Source organism: Struthio camelus, chromosome 5, assembly GCF_040807025.1.
Source record: "Struthio camelus isolate bStrCam1 chromosome 5, bStrCam1.hap1, whole genome shotgun sequence".
NCBI lineage: Eukaryota > Metazoa > Chordata > Aves > Struthioniformes > Struthionidae > Struthio > Struthio camelus.
Window position 1 is genome coordinate 31,369,406 of NC_090946.1, and position 22,989 is coordinate 31,392,394.

At 36.2% G+C, this 22,989-nt stretch overlaps 1 protein-coding gene across 6 annotated transcripts in view; it reads right to left on the reverse strand.

The window, feature by feature from the left end:
• Positions 1-1,727: 1,727 nt before the first annotated feature.
• The window catches only part of PRMT3 (protein arginine methyltransferase 3), an 81,275-nt gene continuing 60,013 nt past the window's right edge, over positions 1,728-22,989 (reverse strand). For 4 of the 6 annotated variants that reach the window (XM_068945362.1, XM_068945359.1, XM_068945357.1 and 1 more), the window contains 3 exons: positions 14,157-14,207; positions 13,875-13,962; positions 1,728-3,324 (listed from right to left, as the gene is read on the reverse strand). In XM_068945362.1, coding sequence (XP_068801463.1) covers positions 3,215-3,324; positions 13,875-13,962; positions 14,157-14,207 — 249 coding nt within the window. In that variant the 3' untranslated portion in view covers positions 1,728-3,214. The remainder of the gene's footprint in view (positions 3,325-13,874; positions 13,963-14,156; positions 14,208-22,989) is intronic. The other 2 variants (XM_068945360.1, XM_068945361.1) reach the window with 1 other exon arrangement.

The window sequence follows — 22,989 nt, forward strand, 5'->3', positions numbered from 1 at the left end:
GTAATAAACGTAGGCCTGAAACTGTGACTGACCTAGTTAAAAAAAATTAGTACATGAAAGACTGACTACCACTACAACCGGGACAATATAGAGGCTGTATCAGCCTATGATAAAATAAATTTAGAATGTGTGTAGGGAGCAAATGTCCTTGGAAGTACAAAAGTGGGTAGGCTTGGGTCTTATAGCTCAAGGCCAAAGAGTAACAAACAACTGCAAACAGTCTACCAGAAAAGACAAAAGGTGTAGGATGAAGTACAACTCTGTGTCTGTCAAGATAACCAACAAGCAATGCCTGTGACCAGCACCGACACACAAAGACTACAAACACCCGATATAGATAAATTCACATGCTTCTCATCACCCTCTTTAAGAAGAAAGAAGTGCTACTCTATTGTTACCTTCATTAACAACTTCCACCTCTCACCACACCTTGTCCCAGGTTTGACAAGAGACAATGGTACATCAAGATTTTTTTTTTTTCCAGATCTGGATTTCTTGAACTTAAATAGCAAAAACTGCCACTCTTCTAAAGTATGGCCGTTGATGATTCTTCTCTCTACATCCACAGTGATTCTTAGCCAGCCTTACTTGCTTCTGTTTGCTACATGTACACATTAATCGCTTTAATCTATCATCCTAACTTCCCTTTCTCCTTTTTGCATCTCCTACTCGTTTGCTCCTGCAGACATGAGCATATATCACACCCCTTCTTCTTTTTGCAATATCTTTACCGTAGCTAGAATTTCCTCTTCTCTTTTACATCTTTTCAACCACTTCTTCACTAATGCTTCCCTGTTACTGAAGGCTGTGCAAACTCTGTATACGTTTTTCCACTGCTTTCTCGTTTTCCATCTCAAAACCTATGAGAATGCTAATATGAGAATTTTGCTTAGTCTGTCATTGCATTTCGGTAGCGCTTTTCTGGAAAGGGCGAAATTAGCCTGCACATACACTGTCTAATACTGATAACCATATCACAAACTCCCATTAATCAGTCTGATGCCAACTACTCACATCTCATCTGCAAGGTCCGTCTTTATACAGAGCTGAACAGTTTGAGTTTCAGACAACCAGACTCAGTCATTTTACCAGCCAAGGATAATCAATGCGCTCTAGAAAGGAAGATATGGCACTAAGCTAGAAAAATGTTACAAAATCATAGAGACTTCTCCATCAACTACATCACTGTAGAGCCTTCATACTTGTCAGATGCAACTATGAAATAAATTGTCTGTCTTCGGTATTTTTAATGTAATCGTCTCATTTGCTATTAATTATTTACAGCCACGTCTACCTTGAAAACAAAATTCTGGAAATATACAGACCTTGTCAACTGTGAGGTCTCCCCCTTCATAAAACTAGAGAATCTAAATTCAGTGGAAGCAATCAATTCGTATTTATTATTAGGTGAACATAACAACCAAGGTGTCAATATGGGGCTGAATCCTTCTAGTGTTCAAGGAGTCATTTAGACCATCAAAATGAGTTGACCAGATTACGTGCTCAGCACCTGAACTACTACTATGCTGCATATGTGAACTGAGTTCTTGAACGTCTAGATGATAATCACTAATACTCATGCAATACCATTCATACAGGAAAGGATTCTCCCTCCCCCCAACCCAAAGGCAAATAAATTATTTGGGTGCAAATTAGTAAGCTACATGTTTCCATAAGAGAGGATAAAAGCAGTGTAAGTTGAAACAAGTTTCTACTTCTCCGCCAAATTGGGAAGGAGGGTAAAAAAAAATAGTTTATTCATCATTGAAAACATACTACTAATCTTCAGTTACAGGCAGAAGAATAAAGTATTTAATCCCATTATACAATACACAATTATGCAAACTTTGTTGAGCAGATTCCAAGGGAAGGAATTTCCTTCTCAGTTTTTAATCCTTTAAAAAAAAGGTCTTCCCAACTACATTTTAGTTAGTTTTTTTACTTTGCTGTGCTCTGAATTCAGAAAGTTTTGCTATACTTTCTCTAATGGATGGTATTTAAGTTCTTTTGACCTGCGGTTTCCTCGAAGCAAAAAAAAAAAAAAAAAAAAAAAAGGACAGAGCTTGTCCTCCATCAACCTTCATCATTCATCTGCATGTCAACCTGTGGGTGTGGGTAAAAGGGTATCTTCAGACAGTCTTCTACCATGGCTTTTTGACATGTACATCACTCATATCTTCTTTTGGTAGAAGTTTTAACACATTATTTTAACAAAAGTTCAGAGGTTACTGGCAAGCACTCCCTTCTTTGCTTGTTAACATTATATTTGAAACAATTTTCAACACAAATATATTTGTACAATACAAGCACATTAACTGCATAATGTTACACATATCAAATTCTATTCAGTTTAATGTGTTTAAACATCAGGACACACACATCAATCCTTGACTGCTCATAATTAGTTTCTGTAAGGAGCCAAACCAAATTCACTGTTGGAGCAACCACTGCTGTTTACTAATAGTTTTCTTCCTAAAATTGCTGAAATATACACTTGCATCCATCTTTTTTCCAACAGACTAGTACAGAAAAAAACCGTAGCCACAGATAAATGAGCCATCATGGGACAGATGAAACAATCTTCAATTAAATAGAAAAAAAAATCCAGCCAACTGCATTATACAGCATACAAGGATCATTTATTTAGATGAATATAATTGAAATGTGATACAACATTTTAGTTATAAAAATGTTATAAAAATAAAGTCTTTGCTGCTGTAATCCTGCAGTGTGAATTCCAAATTTACTTCCACTGCGATTTTCTAACTACTCTTAAGTTGTGTTGGCACATCTTTTAACTTTAATTTTTTTTTTTTGCTAAGGAATTGTCCAAGGATCTCTGTAATGGTAACATTTACCAGATAGAGAATAAAACAATATTCAGTTAACATAAAGTAGAGATCAATTTTATTATTCCTCAGAGCAAGACTACTCTGATCCTCTCATCCCCAGCAGATTCATCTAACCCCAAACCAGCTTTTCCTTCTTTCCCCCTACCATGTGAAACACAGCAGAATCTAGTTTTGTCATCAGTCTCTGTATCCCACTGAAAAAGCATCCAAAGAGTAATCTCTCAATTCTAGACTTTTCATATTCGTATGCACACGTATATGTCAACCCAAGTGTTTACTATTTTTGTGTATTTAGAAAAGTTATCAACCATTACATCAAACCTCTAAATACGACATTTCTCAAAGTTACATGCACAGTGTTTTCACTGAAGGCTGTAGGTCTGTTTTGCATCCTTCACTGAGAGGGTTATAAAAAGGGATCGTGGATCCTTTCTGTTCCTGCGGACTGTAATCTTTCCTCTCAGGGCCTCTCCTGCAAGAATAAATAGGAAATTACTATGCTTACTTTATTGAATTATAAACAGTAACATAACAGGTGCATTCAAGCTCCTTATGTTGCACGAGAAATTGCTCCCACTTAATTGGAATTAAGCAAGTCTGTGAAGGTTCTCTTTCATGTTTTCAAAAGCATAACCAATGGTCTTGACAATGAAGTTAAGTTAAACTGACCGTGGTTAAACCTGGTGAGGTGCTGATTTATGTCACATTCTTATATGTCAACTGACCCCACCTAAAGAGCTTATATGCCGGTTTTATCTGTGATATGAAAAAGAACTGTATTCTTCAGATACATAAATCTCTCTTTGTATCTGGCTGGAGCTGGATCTGCACATCGCTACCATCGCTGCACATCGTGCCATTTCCAGACATGTACAAGTTTCACTTAGACAGCTAGTAACTACTATTTAATTGTTGGGGTTTTTTTGAGTTTCAAATTTTCTGATGAAATGACAGGCACATGTTTAAATTCTTGAATATACAGCTTCCCCCCCCATGAAGTAAACAAATAATTAGCAGTAACATAAGAACACAGAAAAGGGAAATTTAGTGTTATTCCTTTATTGCTCCCCAATTTAAATGCATCACCACTTCCAACTTTTGAGTAAAACCACACGCACTGCAAAAGTTTACTCCACTGCCTGCTGCATAAGCCACGTAGTTTCTATTTCCACTCCACTTCATTTCAGCTCTATTTAGGTTTGTATGGCTAGGTACTGAAAGTCACACAAATTGAAATACATAACCCATTCCAACTAGTCATAGTGTCTACTATTTGTTAACTCGAAAGCTTCATTTAGAAAGTGGTTTTGAGAGGCCATGTTACAGAGTTCTTGATTTCCAGATACTTAAGGAACTGCATTAATTAACAATATTCATATCATTGAGTATTAATCACAAATTTATCGAGAAGGTGATACAGGCAGACATTAAGGAGACTTCAGTTTTCTTATTAGCCTTAATCTGTCATTCCTCCCAATATCAGCAAAACCCACATTCCCTGTGCAGCACCACAAAATTCTTGCATGCCTGACTGGGGAGCAGGGGAACAATGAAAGAAAATCTTCAGCAAACCACAGAACTAAGGTATGGGGTAGGGTTTTAGAAATTCCCTTAAACTATATGCTAACATTTGGCTGACACCCTCCCCACTAAATATTGGAGAGATACTGACAAATATAAAAAAATGTTAGTGCTACTGTTAATCTAGGACTTGAAGAATTTAGCCTCAAGTCTTTGATTTTAAGAAGAGAGAAGGGATAAAAAATCACAAGAGGCAAAGTCATGAAAGTAACCTGCAGAGTTACTGGCAAATACAAATTCCATTGTTAATACGGAAGTATATGACTGAACATAAAACGCTATATATGCAAAAAAAGTTCTTTTAAACATCTCAGTGTTTGAAATATCTATATACACATCAATTGTAAGTGTGCATATGTTAAGAATGGCTTTGTAATTTTGGCATCTGGACTAGAGATGTTAAGCCAGAAGGTATCAACATCCCTTTAAGTAGAAACTACCCCATTCGCATGGGTTTTGGACTACGTAAATACTTGTAGAACATTGTACGTTGGAGACTGCTTCAAATTCAGATCAGTACAGGAATGTTTTTTGACTCGTCACATATGAAAAATAGCTAAGCCATAATTTCAGAAGAGCTGTAGATAACGGCTGGAAGCTTAATATCTTTAGGATGGTATATTATATATTCACAAACAAATGAAACTCAAAGGCTTTGACTGCAGAGAGGCAGAATGGATCTTTAATTTTAAAATCTGATAACGTGTGAAGTTTTTAATGTCAGCATATTTATGTTAAAAATCAATAAATTACAGAACTCTAAGCCAAAAGCACCAACATTTTCAAGTAGGGTATCTGAAACAAGGTACTCCAACAGGAGAATAATTTTGAGGTCAGAAGGTTATAATCTTTTATTACAAGTGACCTATGCTGCTGGACAACAATGAGGAAAATCCTGTTTGGAGGCCTTCACTTAGATATACAAAAGGTCAGTTAAGGCTCAGACTGCCATTTGTATTTGTCATTGTGAAAGCTCTAGAATTATATGTTCTGTTCTAAAAGCCTGGCTCTGGCTTTATGACCAACATATACATTATGTTCTTTTAATCTTCAGGGAACTATACACTCACTGAATATTCTACCAGCTCAAGAGAAGATCCACTAATATAGATGCTGCCTCATATTTCAAGGAAATATACCTCTACTGGCTTTTTGATCTTGTTTTAAATAAGCCTACCTAAGAGTTATCTCTGGATGTCACAACACTTTTGTGAAGATTTAGCTCATGGATTTTAGAAAAAAACTAATCCCGAATTTATTTTTAGTCCTTAAGATGTCCAATTTAAGCTATATCTGTAAATATTTAGGAAGCCCATTGCTGAGCAATTTCATACCATCATTCTAAAACACAAGAAAAGCATCTAAACAGTGATTCCACTAAACACACAGATGGGCACGATTTAGCTGTACAGCATTAAGTTCTCTGCTACTCTTCCATTCGGCCTTGCTCCATTGATCTTCATCCCTCACACTATCCGCATCCACTATTACTATTTTTCCATCCCACTGGATCTAAAGCATTTCCAGCCTGCTCATTACTTACTGTGATTTTAAAAGCGATTGTTTATGTTCTGTTTAAAAGCTGAATTTTATGATGTACTTATCGCATAAATGAAAATAAATAGTAATTCAAAAACCAATCTCGTTTCAAATCCAACAATATTTTCAGAAGTCCCCATTTAGCACGGTTCTCAGTTGCATCCAAAAAGGAAAGAAAACTGACACAAGATCCACATTTAAAGTGACCTTCAGCGTATTTGTCAAAGGCTGTAGTATAAATACGACATCAAAGAAAGCTTTTCAACAATGACTATGGTAACAATACTGTACAAAAGATTCTAAAAAAACTATTCTTTAATAATTTAACCGCTATTTGGGCATTTCACTTTAACTTCAGTGCAGCTTTATTATTAGGACACAAATGCTGTGATATAATACAATGCTGTTTGTAAGGAATTGCTATAATGGCTTCACAGATTTTCAACAGAGACAGATTTGCAGGGTGAAAAAGGACAAGGAGAAGAAAAAAGGTAGCTGTAGCTTCTTTCCGGTTAGGAAGTTTAACCTAGTTCGAACAGATTTTCAGACCTGCATTGCAAAACGAATCACTTCAACATATTAAACATTCTATAACACTGAACTGTTTTTAAAATTGTAAAGACTAAAGTAAAGCTCATCTAACAGCAGAATTAGTAATACCTGACTTATGTCATTCTATGCTATTTGTAAAGTCTTACTATTTCAAACATTTTCATATCAAGTAATACAATAAAAATCTAAATATAATTTTATAAATAATTTACAGCCGACTTTACAGAACACAATCCTCAAATTCTGTTTATAAAGACGCTTAATGAAACTAAGCAATCCCTTTTTTTCAGCTATTCCTTACGAAGTACCCACATTAAATCTGCCCTTCTAAATAGTCTTTTCTGAGGAACGAACCAAGCAACAGCCGTGCATCCAAGTAACAGAAAGGCAGTTTTGAACAATTAATCAATGTCATGAAGATATAAAATGACTGATGCTTTTTAACAGTTCCACTGTCCTATGAGCTGCCTGGAAGAAGCTGTCTCCAGGACTCAGCCGTATCACCTTGCTCTTATCATGCTCAGTTGAATGCAAGTAAATCACACAGTACCACTGCAGTTTGATTAGGACAAAACTGAATCCATTATGATCCTGTTCCAGCAATTTCATTATCCCTTGGTGAGTCTGGATATTTATCCCCCAAGAAGAAATAAATAAAATAATTCAGCAGAACTGCTGCACAAACCTGCTAGCACAAATAAAAATGCATCTCCACTTCCCATGCTGACCCACTCCCAAATTACATACTTCTGATTATGCGCTGTACAATATACCCCACAGATACAATAACTCAGAACATTCCCAAAATATTTTAATTTGGTTCTGACTTTTATCATCAGTGAAAGTGTAAGCTCTTCAGAACAGCCATTGTAACTTTCATGTATTTTTGCACAGCACAATCATCCCTAGGGCAAGCCTGCAATGTGTGAGATAAGACACCTCTCAGTGCAAGAGCCTCCACCACTAGGAGAGTTTTCTGGCCAAGCAACCAGTGTTTTTCAGTTGGTAACTTGACTCCTCTAAACAGATGTGATTGAACTCAAAGATGCCATGCTGTCTCCTGCATCATATATATCTGTAAGATCCACTTGAAGCTCAAAATGATCCATTGCTATGAACTCATAATGTGAAGAACTATTCTGCCTTTCAGTATAACTTCATGTCCCCTTGCTGGTAGATATAGTAAAAGACTTGAATGTGTTACTGAAGGTAGTCAGTTATCATGATCTTTCCAGTTTCCTTCTTCCTTTCTTATGAAAGAACATTATGAAGCTAACAGCAAGGCAGGTAATGAACATGCTACTCAAAGCAGCATTTATTCTGACCCTCATTAAAACTTCAGATCTTTGACCTCAAGGAAGATCTCACTGGAATTGTTTCAAACAGAGCTGCTAAAAAACTGCAGTGGATTTAGGCTAAAGATACTTTATCTACCCAGCTGCTGGTGAGAAGTATCTTTACCAATCCCCTGCGCTGTAATAAGATAGGCTTGTAAGTAGTTGTCAAATATCCTTTCTCAATTATGCAACAGCTTGCCCCTCCAGTTTAGATCATCTTACACCACACATCGAGGTATAGTGTACAACTGAAAAAAAAAAGCAAGTCTTGAAAGCATTACTTTTTGGAAAAGATGGCTAGACAGCAACTTCCATATACCACCCATCTTCTGAAAACAAGAAAGAACACTGGAAGACAGAAATAATTTGTCTTAGAACCAAAAGCATTTCCCTTAAACTCAATAACTTATCCTTAATCCTCCTGTTCATCTTATTAAACTGCAGCTATACACACACTGTCACCTTTTCATTTGGTTACGTCTCTTAGTGAATCTCCAACCCAAGAGCTGTTTCTGTACTGATCAGTAATCACTACAGTTCAGTGTTATTCATCTGATCTGTGACACCTGCTCTTACACAGACTGGTTAGTTTTATAAACTAACCAGTTGTTTACTAACTCCTTCTTGCTACATCACTGTTCCAACTGCTCTTAGAAACTTAAGTTCAGGTTCTGTCTTTTCCTTTCATATCCTAATTATATTCTCTAAACCATTTTTGTACCAGACTGGTATGTTTCAACTCCCCAAGTCAAATCATGAACCAGGCAGCTGGAAAGAAGTCTACCCAGCCTGTTGAGTAAGCTAGACAGCCTTGGACAGCTGCCTAAGGCAAAGAATATACCCTACAAGTGGCCGAGCACAGGGATTCCTGAAATAGCTTAGGTGCTACAATACTTGCCACAGAGCACTGTGAGGGCTGACCACACGCTCCTCCAAAAAGCACAGCTGCAGTGGCCAAGCTAACTAACATTAAGCTGGCCTTAAATCACTTCTCTTTGAGGTAGGGAGATCCCTAATTGTCTAGCCTTGTCCCTACCTTCCTCTCTCAGCACTTGCGATAAAATTCTGAGAATTATTGCTGCTGTATGTACTGTGTCCCCATCCAGTGTCAGAGCTTGCAAAGGGGACCACAGAGAATAGCACAAGAAGTCTTCCATGTAAGTTATCCCGCACAGACACAGAGCTTCTGTTATGTTTCAACAGTATAAAACAGATACGAGAAGACATCAGCTCCAGTTAGTGCCTGAACTACACGCTTACAGGTAATTCCTGAAATGTCAGCAGGATGACTTTAAATAGTAGATTTCAGAGGATACGCTATAAGACAAGCGAGATTTAGTCCTACCTCAAAATTCAGGTTTTAACGATTATTAGATTTTTTTAAAGGAGTATGATTTTTAGAGACATCACTCGTTAGTAAACAAATGACAATGTTTAAAGACACCATGTTGCAGCCATAGACACACAAAATAGACAGTAAAATCTCAACTAGGAACTAAATTCTGCAAGTGGAATACACAATATAGAAGTATTTCAATATAAGATCAAAACATTCACATAGATTAATTGTACCAGTGTTTTTACCTCTCCAACAAAACTCTCTAGGCAAACAAATTAACATTTTTCAGTTTCTAAATTTACAAACAGCTACCCAATTACGGGAACTAGGGGAGCTGAAGATAATCAAGTATTTTACAGGGGCTTAGTCATGTGAGCTTCACTTCAGTTTTGCTGTGATAGACCCCTTTAAGCACCATGGAAAAACAAATAAAGGTTTTATATCCACGGGAAGGCAATATTGAGAACACAAAATGCCAACAATATGCGGTTTTACTGCTAACAGGATTTGCTTGCACGCAGATTTGGTTTTGAACTTAATGCACTTTTACTGAAAAGATTCTGTGTGGGCCCTTTACAATTATTTTTGTAAGCATTATATTTATTTAGTAAATTCTTAAGCCTGAACCAACTGAGAATGACACTAAGTTCATAATTTTCTTTTTGTGAAGTTTAGCAGGAATATTACAACAAACAATGAAAGCAAAAGATTTATGTTTGGACCATTAATAAGAAAAAGATACTGCACTGGCATCTCAATTTCCATTTTCAAAATAAAGACATTTTCAGGCTATTAAATGGGCTGCTAAGTAAAGTCTTGTACTCTGTAGGGAGTCCGCAATACAATACTCTTCTGCCTAAGAATAAACAGTTTTGCTGGCAATAAAATATCATCTGGCTTCCTCCTCCAGTTTCTTTAATTTCACTGCACTGCTAAGCAGCTAAAGCATATCCAACATGCTGATGCTGTTGTTTTCTCTCATTGTACATCAGTTTCAAGTCTCTAGTCACAGTCTGTGAGGAAGAAAATTAGCCTTTCAGAATATACTAGTAGTAAAAGACTGTTTTCCCCCCACACACGTTAAGTCTAAACTAAGTCAAGAGAAATTATCCATTGCAATCATATACAAAGCTGTCTATCATAGTCAGGTGTCAAGTTAGAATTCAGTAGCAAATCAAAAATATTAATTAGGTTTTACTGACTCGGTCTCAAGATCTTTTGATCTAGATCAGGACCACTTACTCCCTCATTTCCTCACAGAGGATTCACCAACTCGAGCAACCTGGGGCACGGATGTGAAAGGAGGAAGGATCGGTTATAAGTACCCTGTCACTTTTAAGTGCTTGCTTTCGTTATCATTAGAATTGAGACCAAAACATTCATTCTTTTGAATGGCTCAGAAAACAGATTTACCTTCTTTTCCAACAAATAACCTGGCATCAAACAACTGAAAAAATTACCCAGTTCACACCACAGAGCAAAATAATTTTGCCATGGCTTAAAACTGCCTTTTCCTGTTGAACGCCCAACGGGTTCAGATACCTTTATATGCTTTATGACCACTTTAGGCATATCCCCAGGAGCTATAAAGCACCTGGTAGAGACTTTAAAGTCAGTTTTACTATTTTACTCAGAATTAGAAATCTGAGGGAATCATTTTTCTTCATTGAAAAAAAAACTGGCCTGGAAGATAAATTTTCAAAACAGGAAAGTATTTAAAGTACTTTTCATATCACAGCCTGCTAAAACATAGAAAGTAAACATCACCATGGATATGCAGACCAGCGTTTAGACCAAACACCTAAACAAGCAATTCTGTCTTTATACTGGCTTTGAATATGCAACAAAATTCGAAGTCAGAGCCAGTAGTACGTTCTGTATGTTGGTTTACCTCTTCTGCTTTCCTTAATTGTTTTAATTTTTATACTATGCTAGTTTAAAATCAGATTGGTGTAAGACTCAGGTTGGTGCATGTCTCAAATCATACTACTTTCTAGTTATTTTCCAATATTTAATAATGAAAGAGTTTGTTCTGACTCAAACAATACATTTGGTCACGCCTCAGTGTTTTGTGCTGTTTCTTCCATTGCCATATATATATTTCTTATTCAAAGAATTTATGCACAGGATTGTTGAATACTAGTGAGCACAGAAATGGAAATAAAGGATGAAGTCACCAATTGATGCAAACGTGTTTAACATAATAATACTTGTTTCTTCAGTTAACTTCCATCAATAAAAGTCTGAGCAGTTTGTTTAGCTCATAAAATAGAAAGTGAAAGACAGAAGAAATTGAATGGTTAACCACAAGTTACTAAGATGAATATTCAAGTGACTACTTTGAAAAAAAATGAAAAAAATATTTAAATCTGATATAAAGAGAAATCCATACTTCTAGTAATATGATTTGAGGGGAAAAAAAGACTTTTTGAGCAGAAAAGAATCACCAACAAAGTGAGAATAGTTTTTGCAAAAAATCACAAAATTGAATCAATGCTTCTATTTAAGTATCAGGACACTCCTTCTGCCCTGGTGGGCTTATATCCTCTATGAACAAGAAGCATGCCACAGACCTTATCACTGGGATTAACCAGGAAAAGTAGATTACCTCAGAGTTTTTCTCAGAACCTTCTTTTTTGCTAAAATGACAGGCAGTAACAAGATTTGTAAAGGGCACAATTTTAAGAAATATGAGCTAATAAAGAGAAAGGAAGGAGTTATGGCAAAAGTGATCTTGAAGGTCAGCTAGGCTGTGTTCACTGCTTCCAAGCTCAGTTTCTGCAGTTGTCTTTAGAAAGTCACTGCACCTGATAAACTAGATTTCTAGGGCCCGGAACACCTCCCAGTAATTCCAGATATTTGCTAAATGTCAAATTATCTATGTAATATTAAATAATGTGTATTTTCTAACAAATGTCACTGCACTTAAAAAATGTTGCTTCATACTCTATGACATTGAAATTTAATGAGCTGCAACAAGGATACCTTAGCCAGCTTGGTCTAGAAAGAGAAATTGTACAGAACATAAACCAAGTTCAAATGCGCTAACGCGCGGGTGCGCCTCAGGTAGTGACAGGGTCTAAGAACACACAAATAAGAATTACTTAAGAACATTTATTTGTGAACTCAAAGCATGGAAAAGAGAAATCATGTATTTGTCAGAAAACACAGACAAAAGTGCCTTTAGGAAAGAAGGTCTTGGCAAAAAGCCATTATAGATTAAAGTCAGAAGAGGCAACAACCAACACAGTTTGGCTGGGGCCCAGACACTAATATCACCACCACACATTCGTAATTAGGTGTCTCAGCAGCAGACAATATCCTGCTGCCTCAACACTTCTGTTTCACCTCGGAACCTTTTCACCTCATTTGCAGCCATCACATTAGTCTCTGTACACTTTCCTCCCCATACGACCGGTCTATTTCTAAACTCTTCAGACAGCGGTCATCTATTACCATGCATTTATTAAGTGACCAGTAGAATGGAGCCTCATTCCCAGCTGATCCCCAGGTCTCGCTAATCTGGTAAGAAAAAAGGCCCTCAAAACAACTAGACATACATGACAAGGTATTTCTAGTTCACATGCTGGGTAAGAGTTCAACAACAGTGAGTAAATATTTAGTGAACCATTCTGGGTAAGTGGACAAGGAAATAAAGTGTCCTTTTTACAAAATAAAAATATCTTGATTTCCTATCATTTCCTTAACTTTAACTTGCTTTGATTATAAAAGTCTGGTATAGCCAGAAGAAGTGGTGCAGCTCTACAGGAATAAGAGGGCAAGACTCTTAATTCTTGCTCTGTTGTGCAAGAACATCCTGTTGCATGACCATCCTCTCTAATTCTGTGTCCATAAAGCAAGCAATATTTGACTACTCACACAGAAATGTGTTTTCAAGGCTTACCAAACAAAGCTAGTTGAAACTACTAACAAATACCACTTCAGTCTGTAAATGTTATTTCAACAGTTCACCTGAATTTTGGGTTATCCCTCGTGATGATAAAAGTCTATTTACTTGCATCAAATACAAGGTGAAACACATTACAGTACCTATCAATTTTATAACAATGTTGAGTGTATTGAAATAACTCTCCCCATTCTTCAAATAATTAAGTTTACGGCTGTGAGTCCTTTGAAATTATTTCCTATTTACTAAATAAGCCCACGGTATTAAGATCAAGTACAACATCCAAACACACATTCATGTTTGATATAGCAAATATAACACAGTTTACGAGCGGTACAAAAAACCCTACACAATCACCCTACACAACACAATACTTAAGAACACGACCAACAGTAAAACAAAAAGCATTCATAGCAGCATTCTGGTCTTATATTTTCCTGCCTCAGAAAGAAATGTGTTGAAACACAAGCAAGTTTTCTCACCAAGACTACAGTTTGGAGCCACATAAGTATAAATGTATGCCCACTTACTCACATACACATACACAGATACCTATAGGTACTTTTCACATACCTTTTACAGAATATAAATGGGTATTTTCTAGTGCCTTGCTTGGGGCGAAAGGGGCGGAAAGAGAAACTAGCTCAAGGATTTATTTAGTAGTCACTTTTAACACATAGACAAATCTTAAGCATTTTAGATGTAAATTTAATGAGAACAGCAGCGTAGGATAATCAATGTTTCACCACAACAGAAGTTAAATATACCTGCTTCTACAGGAATTGGTTTCTCCAGGAGAAAAACTGTTTGTTTCCAGTGTGTTTTGGTACACCAGGGACCAGTTGAAAACAAGACCTGCATTGGAAGAGTTCAAAAGTCTAAGAACAACATTTTTAATACCACACTACATCAATTAATTACCAAACACACACACAAATTACTTGCGACAACAAAACAGACTCCCTGCCAAAAATCTTGAGGCAGAAAAACAAAACCTAAAAACACAGCTTTCACAGTTGTTTTTAAAATGCATAACCCAAAATACTCACCTTGTTGTGACAGTCCTTCTCAAAAAATATATCAAAATAACCAGCAACTGCCTATAACAAAGAGGAAAATACAAATATGATAAAGGAATAATAGTGACACTCAAGAAAATGTCTATCGTAAATACAGTTACTGGGATTTCTTCTCCTTACAAGCTTTTACTTACAGGAAGAGGCCTAGATTTATGCTTTTAAGCATGCTAGAAATTGTAAAACAAAAAAATTGTAAGCTGTCATTACACCTCAGCTTTGCTCTACTCAACAAAGTAGTACTTTCACAAAAATCTTCAGGCTACAGCTCCATTATATTACATAACTTTCAGTGGGAAACTTTCTCAAATAACCCACACATCTTAACTGAAACTAGAATTATATAAGAAAAAAACAACTTTTTGGATGCACAAACCCAGAAGCATAAAATTCACTCCTTGTCCTCAATGGCTGCCACGACCCTCATGCGCACACAGAATGAGGGACTCTGCATGAGGTGTTCACTCTTTGCATAGCCTGACACCATGTTCCTTCCATAAAAGCTCCCTGTAAACAGAGGCAGAGCATAACCAGCCAGGGAATATTCTTCTTCCTCCGCTACACACATAGATAAGGAAAAGGATTCACAAATGCCTCACGCTAGCCTTTCCAGTAGTTAATAGTTTCTGAAAGCGACTTCCCACGGGATTCCTTTCTCTAGCATTCCCTGGCACACCTCTTCTGTCCCTCCTGCCATCTCACTCCTAACCTCAAAAAGACCCTCCTTCTTCAGTGCAGAACTGATTAGTGGGACTTATCTTCCAGCTTGAAGGGAAAAGAAATATAGACTATTTTTGTGTGTGGACACAAAACAGTATACCAATAGTATTAATTACAGTCTTCCAATAATGGCCTGCTTTTTCAATGACAAATAAATTTGAGACTCCCAGAAATTCAAAGAATTCAAGTAAAGAACTGAAAGATGCTAACAAAAGATGACCAACATTACAGTTTCACCTCAGAAAAACTATCCACACTCATGCTTGTTTGCTTTCTGGGGTCTCCTATGAAAAGGCTTTTTGAAAAGATTCAGACAAGATGCCCAAGGCATTATAGCTTTCAGTTATACACGTCAACCTCAAGAAATGATCTAGAATACATCTGTTGAAAAGCTGCTACTATGGCAGCTGGGAAGTCTATCCCTGTGATATTAGGGAGGGATTCCCCTCATATCGACTGTAATACACTTGAACAAAATATGCACCAACTCAAAGAGGGCAAGTCGGTTGCATGAAAACTCACTGCGAATTACTACTATCTCCTTTCTTTCACAGTAGCAGCATTACTCCTCTTACCTAAAGCTATGAAATCGATTATTCTGAATAGTTACAAAGGACAAATTCTGTAGGACGCTCTTCATATTGACAGAGACATGGATGGTGAGGAAAAAAGAAACGTCATATAAGCTTATAAAACTATGATAATATCTGAATGTCATATGGCTTTAGCATCGTATATTATGTAATGTGAATGATTACTAAATAGTTAAACTGTTCTGGTATTTTTCCTTGCTAGTCTAAAACCTGAATGGGCAACATGATAGTGAATACAGAGTCTTAAAGTAAATCAGTCCATGCTAGCTTTTGTTACCTATGTTATTTTCAACTAATGGCATTCTAGAGAGGCCTGGAAAGTTCTGAATTCCAACATGGTCCAATAGTCTTCAGAAAATGAACAAAGGAAACACTATGGGACCTTCATGAGGAATGAGCATCAGATGCTGGAATCAGTGACTCTTCCATTCCTTAAGCAAGGCCCATCACTCAGTGATGAGAATCTCATTCCCAACTGAATTACAGCCTTGCCTCTAATATGCCTTTTTCAGTGAAGATTGAGAAGGTTTTGACAGAGTTTTATTGACTCATCAGACTAGCTTTATTGATATATAATCTTATTTGAACACTAGTCAGAGATCTACTAAGTTACAAAAATACTTTTCAGTCATCAGGTCAATACTGTTGATATGTTTGCAAATACGACTTAGGATATGATTATGAGGGAGAGGGCAGACAAGCCTGAAACGCTAGAAACGTATTAAGAATTGAGGAGAAACTGGCTTCCAGAGAAAACAAGACATTCAAGCTACATTTTGGACCCAAAAGCTGAAATAGTGCCCAAAACCCCAAGCACACATACCGTCACACAAAAGAAAAGGCAAACAGAGCTAAGGGGTGAAAAACTAGATCCCCTTCCAGGTACACTGCTTCCAGGCCATCAGTTAAAACCTGAAAAAAATTTCTTCAGTGAGCTATGTCAACAGGCAAGGCTATTAAGGCCTCAGTCCTGCATAGCTAAAGGATAACATTACACTTAAATACATACAGAATAGAGTTTGAAGGATATTTATAAAGCTATATTTAGTTAAACTATAAACTTACTTATAAAACTAACTGCAAGAGCAGATATTGTAATTCAGAAACTTAATGGATATCTTCAGCCATCTACACAATTCCTTGTGCCTCCTAAGGAGGCAGAAATCTTTGGGTTTCAAATGCTGCAGATAAAATTAAGAATGTTAAATAATATGTTATTACTATTCATACCAATCTTAAGCATTCTAAATATTTTAGAAGTTACATAGACTTTGTTGAGCTGATGTAATAAAATTTTAAATAAATTTGTAGTAGTAACACTTTACTGTATTAAAATTTGTATTAAAATATAACCAATAAGTGCTATAAATCATTAAACTAGTTCTAAATTAAGATTTCTTTTTAAACTATCAAGCCATTGCTCTAGGAAGGATATGCTGAGTAGTACGAAACGTTCAGCATGTAACTTGCAGGATAATTGAATATTGACACTTAACAGAAGTCACTCAACCTGGCAGCCAGGAATGAGGGAACATGTAGAGCCGTGGAATATATAAACTTGATTACTGGCAAAGCAGCAATATACTCTTTACTCTCAATGTTTAACAACTTCCCATCTTCAATTTTTTCCACTGTCACTAAGCCAAACTCACCTTAACATTTTCCTTCTTGTTATCCATACATTAGAGCTTGTATAAAAGCTACCAACTAAATGTTGATTACTACAGGTCTGAGAATTAGCAATACTTAAAATTATCTGGCGATCACAAAATTGTTTGGTGGAACAGACTGAGAACTGGAATACAAATCCATTACCTGAAATAGTATGCTTTCTGGTTTTTTTAATATCAGCAACCTAAATGAACAGCTCAAAACCAACACAAATTACCAGCACAAACACCATTCTCTCTATTCTCCATAAAAGGTACTGATAGAGTAATAAGACTAATAAGACTAAAGCAGGTTCTGCAGTAACTGACAAGATAGCATTTAGCGAAATCTGTTTCCAGTTTGCAAACACAAAGAAACTCATGAACCGTCATGTGGTGACTAACTGAATTCTAAAGCTGATAGTGCTGCTATCAAATTTAGAATAGAAGCAGACATACCAAGCACCTGAGAGTGTTTTTCGGTAGCTTTGTTTTTAATCGCAAGAACATCTGCGTTTACAAAGAGACCTTTCATTTCACTGTATTTTTAAAAACAACTTTCCATTTCAAAAATACACCTTGATCTATTTTCTCTTCAGATTTCCCCAAAATAGTTTTTCACAGCTAACAATAAAGCCACAGGTGTATAAGAAGTCCTCTGACGTTGCATAATACATCAATACAATACATCAACAATACATTATAAAGAAGCCAGTACTCTGTATGTCCCAAACACTCTTATTTCTACTATTAGAAGAATGATGCTTCTGTTAGATATCAACATTCGTATCATTAGTGAGGTGTAGTCACAGACTACATGAAGCATTCACCTCTTAGTGCAGTCCACTTACATTATATTGTTTCAAACACTGAAAAAAGAAATAAAGATTTACTTTAAACCATGGTTTTCATTTGAGAGTGCATGCATTCTGACTTCAGATCTACACACGTCATTCCTGAAACAAAAGTTCTTATCTGGAAATTCAATACCAAGTTTCATGCTTCCAGAATGTATCTCGATTGTCTGATATAAGACTCAGCATTCCGGAGCAACTTCACCTAATACTACGCACAACTAACTACTCAGGTTCTCTGCTTAACACAAGCATGAACTGCTGGTCACAGGACAAGAAAGAAGAGAAAGACATTTTATCAAGTTTGTGGAGCCACTTCAGAAGTGTCCTTAAGCCCTGTAAGTGCTGGTCTAAATGTAAGAAATAGTTCAAAGTTGCTCTTCTCACATATTCAAGCAAGCACTAAAATAGTAACCAAAGAATCCAACGTGGGAAGAGCAGTGGATGCTCTGACCATCTCATCCATACACACTCACAATAGCAGAGACATAGTTAAAAGTGATTATGAAAGTAAGAGTCAAAAACACTCTTAATTATTTACTCAATTTTAATTCCTGGGTTTAATTCATGTATTTTCAAACCATTTTGGAGCCAATTAAAGAAAAAAGTGCACATGCGCATGCACACGTGCGTGCACACATGCATGCGCAGACTTGATCTCTTCGTTTGTGGACTTTGTTTTAACTATGCTGTTTGTTTTTAATAAGTATCCTTTGACAACCTGCAATTATATACCACCACTGCATTTAATCTTCAGATGGAAATCTCCCCCCTCATATTTTAAATCTTTGTGAAAACAAAAAGTCTAATACTGAACACACTAGCTACTGACCATCCTACTGGCTGTGATTTTTTCCATATTCACTACCTCAGCTATTCTACAAGCCAACTACAGTTGACGAAACAGAGAAAAATATACAGATTAAATATATCAGGTTTTCATGCACACAGCTGGTGGCTTACCTGTAAGACAAGAAAACAAAACAAAAGCTCAAACTTGCTGTTCAACAGAAGTGCAATTATTTGCATATCCTTAGGTAATAAACATCAGGTGAAGTTTATCTCCCAGGGATTCCAGCCTCAGGTAACTACATTCTTCCTTTCCTCTTCCCAATTTCACGTAGAAGATTTCCAGTGCTTCCACGCCAAAAATATAACACTTATAAAGGAATCCAGTTTATTCAAATAATAGATTATTTGCATTAATTTAATTCAGCTCATTTCTGAAGTTAAACGTGGAAGGTTTAACCTGATGAATTCAATATAATACAGCATTCCAAAAATGTCAAGTTTATCTTTGACACCCCATGGTATAGAATCTAGGAAGAAGAATCTGGTTTATCAATTGCAACTTTTCTTAATGAAACAACAATTACCTTACAGGAGAACGTATTTCCTGAAACATGTTTTTCTTTACATTAAAGAGGAACAGACACCCTACAAAAATGGTAAGTTCACCAGCTCTTCTCAGTGAAAGGGCTGTTACAAAGTGATCCTCTAAAACATATAAACATTTATATCTTCATTCAAACAGTAAGCTGTGTTTTTATTCTGAAATATAGTGTTGATTTTTAGAGATCTTTCTGCTTTTGAGCTATCTTTTTCATATTTTTATCTGCCCCACCCAGACTACGGGATCTCAAACCATCTATGTGGATGCCTAAAGATTCGCTAAAAGCAGTGTACCTGGCCTCCCTAAAACTACCAGATAATTTTGCAGAACAAAAAAAGCAACCAGTAAGGATGGTCACATAATGGATTTTAAAACTGAAATAATCTCAAGCCCATACTAAAGTTTAAGATGGTAAGGAATTTTCAGTTAGTGATACTGTTTCCTCTATTTCCACCAACAATCCCTTCCATCCATTCCACTACAACTCTGTATGAAATTAATAGTTCCATTATAAGATTAAAAAAAGGGGGGGAAGGGGAATTTAAGCTTCATCCATGCTAAAATATTGGGCATGCAGGATCTCAGGACAGTCCTAAGTCCTTTCGTAGAAAGCAAGCAAACAGGAAAGAAACCCTACAGAAGTGGAAGCCACAAATTTGCACTTATTCTAGAAAACTTTAGTCTAAAGAATAGGTGGGCCTAAGTCAAAGAGGTACCTTGTTCTTCACACTCAATCTAATGATTCCGTCATACTATAAAAGAAGGCGATAGCTTCTTACAGCTGCCCACTCTTGCTTCACGCAATTTAGGACTTCCAAGAACAGAGCCTTACAATCTCACTTTAATGCTCTATTTTTATTCTTCTGGCACAGAATTTTTACAAACATTAGTAATGAATTCCTACCACAATATTTTACATCCAGAGCTTTTTTTGTTACAGTTCCATTTTTTAAATCTGTTTTTGATCAAAGAAGTCAGCTATACCAGATGTAGTGAAATATTCCATTTTCCAAAAATCAATTTTCATATATTGTCAATGACACTGCACCTTTAACTCAGGAAAGCGTTCTTTGCCATGTCATTGGCAAAGTTTTGGAGGATTCAGAGCTGCAACACATAGCTTTATTTTTTTCTCCCCAGAATATTTTGTGAAAAGCTTTACATAAAATATTAGAATTTTATTTCAAGTCTTCCTTGAAAGAGCTATGAAAACCTAAAATCTACAATTATGATATTGAACTCTATTTCAGTACTGCTAAATGCAAGTGCTCAAACAAAAACAAAACAAAACAAAAAAACCTCCCGCAACCCTCAAGATATGTTAGTGTAAACTTTAAGCTATTACCAAAAGAGTGCTGGGATCCCACATGACCTTTGACTTTTCAACATCTTAAAGTACACATAGATGATACTTTCTACAGTTTTCTCTACAGTCATCAGTGCTGTATTTTTAAAAACAAAATCTAACAGACCTTAAAACCCACACAAATCAGAAAGATGAAATACCTGATAACGGTAGCTATAAAATTGTATTTTTGCTTAATATCTTTTTAAAGCTTGGTATCTTCTCTGGCATCTTAACTTTTTTTAAATATCTGTTGCTGTTCTTACATTGCAATGAACAATACATAGCTCTTATATTTAAATATATTTCAGAGAAATAATTCTATAAAACTCAAGGTCAAAATACTTTCCTTTAATTTGATGTTAGAACATTACGACAAATTGCTTTATATTGGTAACAGCTATAACTAATAATCACAAACATCTATTAAATACCCAATACTATAAAGAAAAAGTTTCCAATATTTATAACTTGAGTAAGTCTTCCTTTCTTGTTGTAAAATTTAACACATAGCGCTAAGCAGCAAAATCAGAAAAGTAGAAGAGATCACCTGCAAGTGGCGTATTCGAAGCAGTCACACAGACACAAGCATATTAAGACAGAACAGACAGCTTGTCAGATTTTTATTAAAGAGGTCATCTTTTTACAAGAACGTAAACTAAAGAAAAGGAACAAGCAAATAACCCCCTCCCTGAAATTCAAGACGACATTTTACTACTACTGCTATAGGGATTTCTTTTGTTTTAAGCATAACAACAACGGTTATTTCTTCTGCTGCAGTTTGCCTCATCTTGTTGCTCCACCTTTGACAGCTCATCTACAGCTTCTCCAAGGACTAATCAGCAGAACTTAAGCAGCCTCTACAAGAATCTTTCGAGCGCTAGTCTCTTGAATATCGTGAACGGGTTAAACAAAAATAATGACTTCTAAACTGGTAATAAATAACTGGAACTCTAGCCCAACACTTGCTCTAACCTCAAAAGATATTATATGTTAGGAAACACTGCAACAATATTATTCTCCCTGCTATTAATAAATAAATTGCCAAGAGAAAAGCAGAGCTGTGAGGATGAAAAAACCCAACCCTAGAACAAACACCCTACCTTTACCCAGGCAACTGAGGTTAATTAAAGAAGCAAAGAAATGATTAGGAACAGATTTGCATTATTCAGACTACAAAGCAGCATCCTATAAAGGTCAACAAGAGTTCAATCAACAAGAATAAAACACTCCTGAAATCACAACAGCAGCCCCTACCATCTACCTGACTTTGTCAAATCCAGTTTTTGATTAACAGTTCATGTAAAATATCTTAAAGGTCTTCACCCGTCACTGAGGGTCCGTATGGTGTTGATGCAAACATATGAGAAACTGTAAACGTGACACTAACCACCCCCCCCCCCCCAAAGACGGATTTATCTTTAACAAATTTTTCTTCCCTCCTAAATCAAATACCTAGAGGCTAATTTATTTTCATTCATTCACATAACACGTACCAAATACATTTAAGATCACAAAAAGCTTTAACATATGTAATAAAGGAGTATTAGTATGTATTCTTTATTTATATTCTTCATCTTAAGAATCCTTAGCTGAAAAGGAATGAAGAGACTAGATTTTAATTCAAATACATCTGAATATCAATGCTTTTTCTAAAGAAAATGGCTGTCGGTACATGAAGCATCTTAACAGGACAAAACAAATGACACTGCTTGAATCCTTATGAGAACTCATAAAGATTACCTTACCAATTCACTTAGGAACAAGGAAATTAAAAATTATCATCACCACTATCACCTACAGTGGGTAATTTATCATTCTTGCCCTTTGCTAGCATCATGTTCCAACAGTGAGTGGCTAGAGCAAATACAATTAGACAGCTGGCCACAGAAGTGGGAGGATAATGTGCTTTTGATGGAGTTTATCCAAGCATGGAGATGGAATGTTTGTAATCCATGCGGCAGTTACTGTTTTCACCACAGTGGAAAAAATAAAAAAACCTTTGCTACTAAAAACTAACAATTTTGTATTTTGAAAAGAATTACCATCTGAAGATCATTGTAGAGGAGGCTATCAATAACTAAACAGATCAGAAGGGCAAATCCTGCTTTGTAACGTGTCTCCCTTTTAAACAGAAAACGGGCATTCAAGGTGTGCTTAACAGTGGTACCCAAAGCTAGGCTTTCAGCTTTTACCTAAAAACATCTAGTTTCTCACCTAAAGTTGGAATTAAATACCTACAGGCTAACACT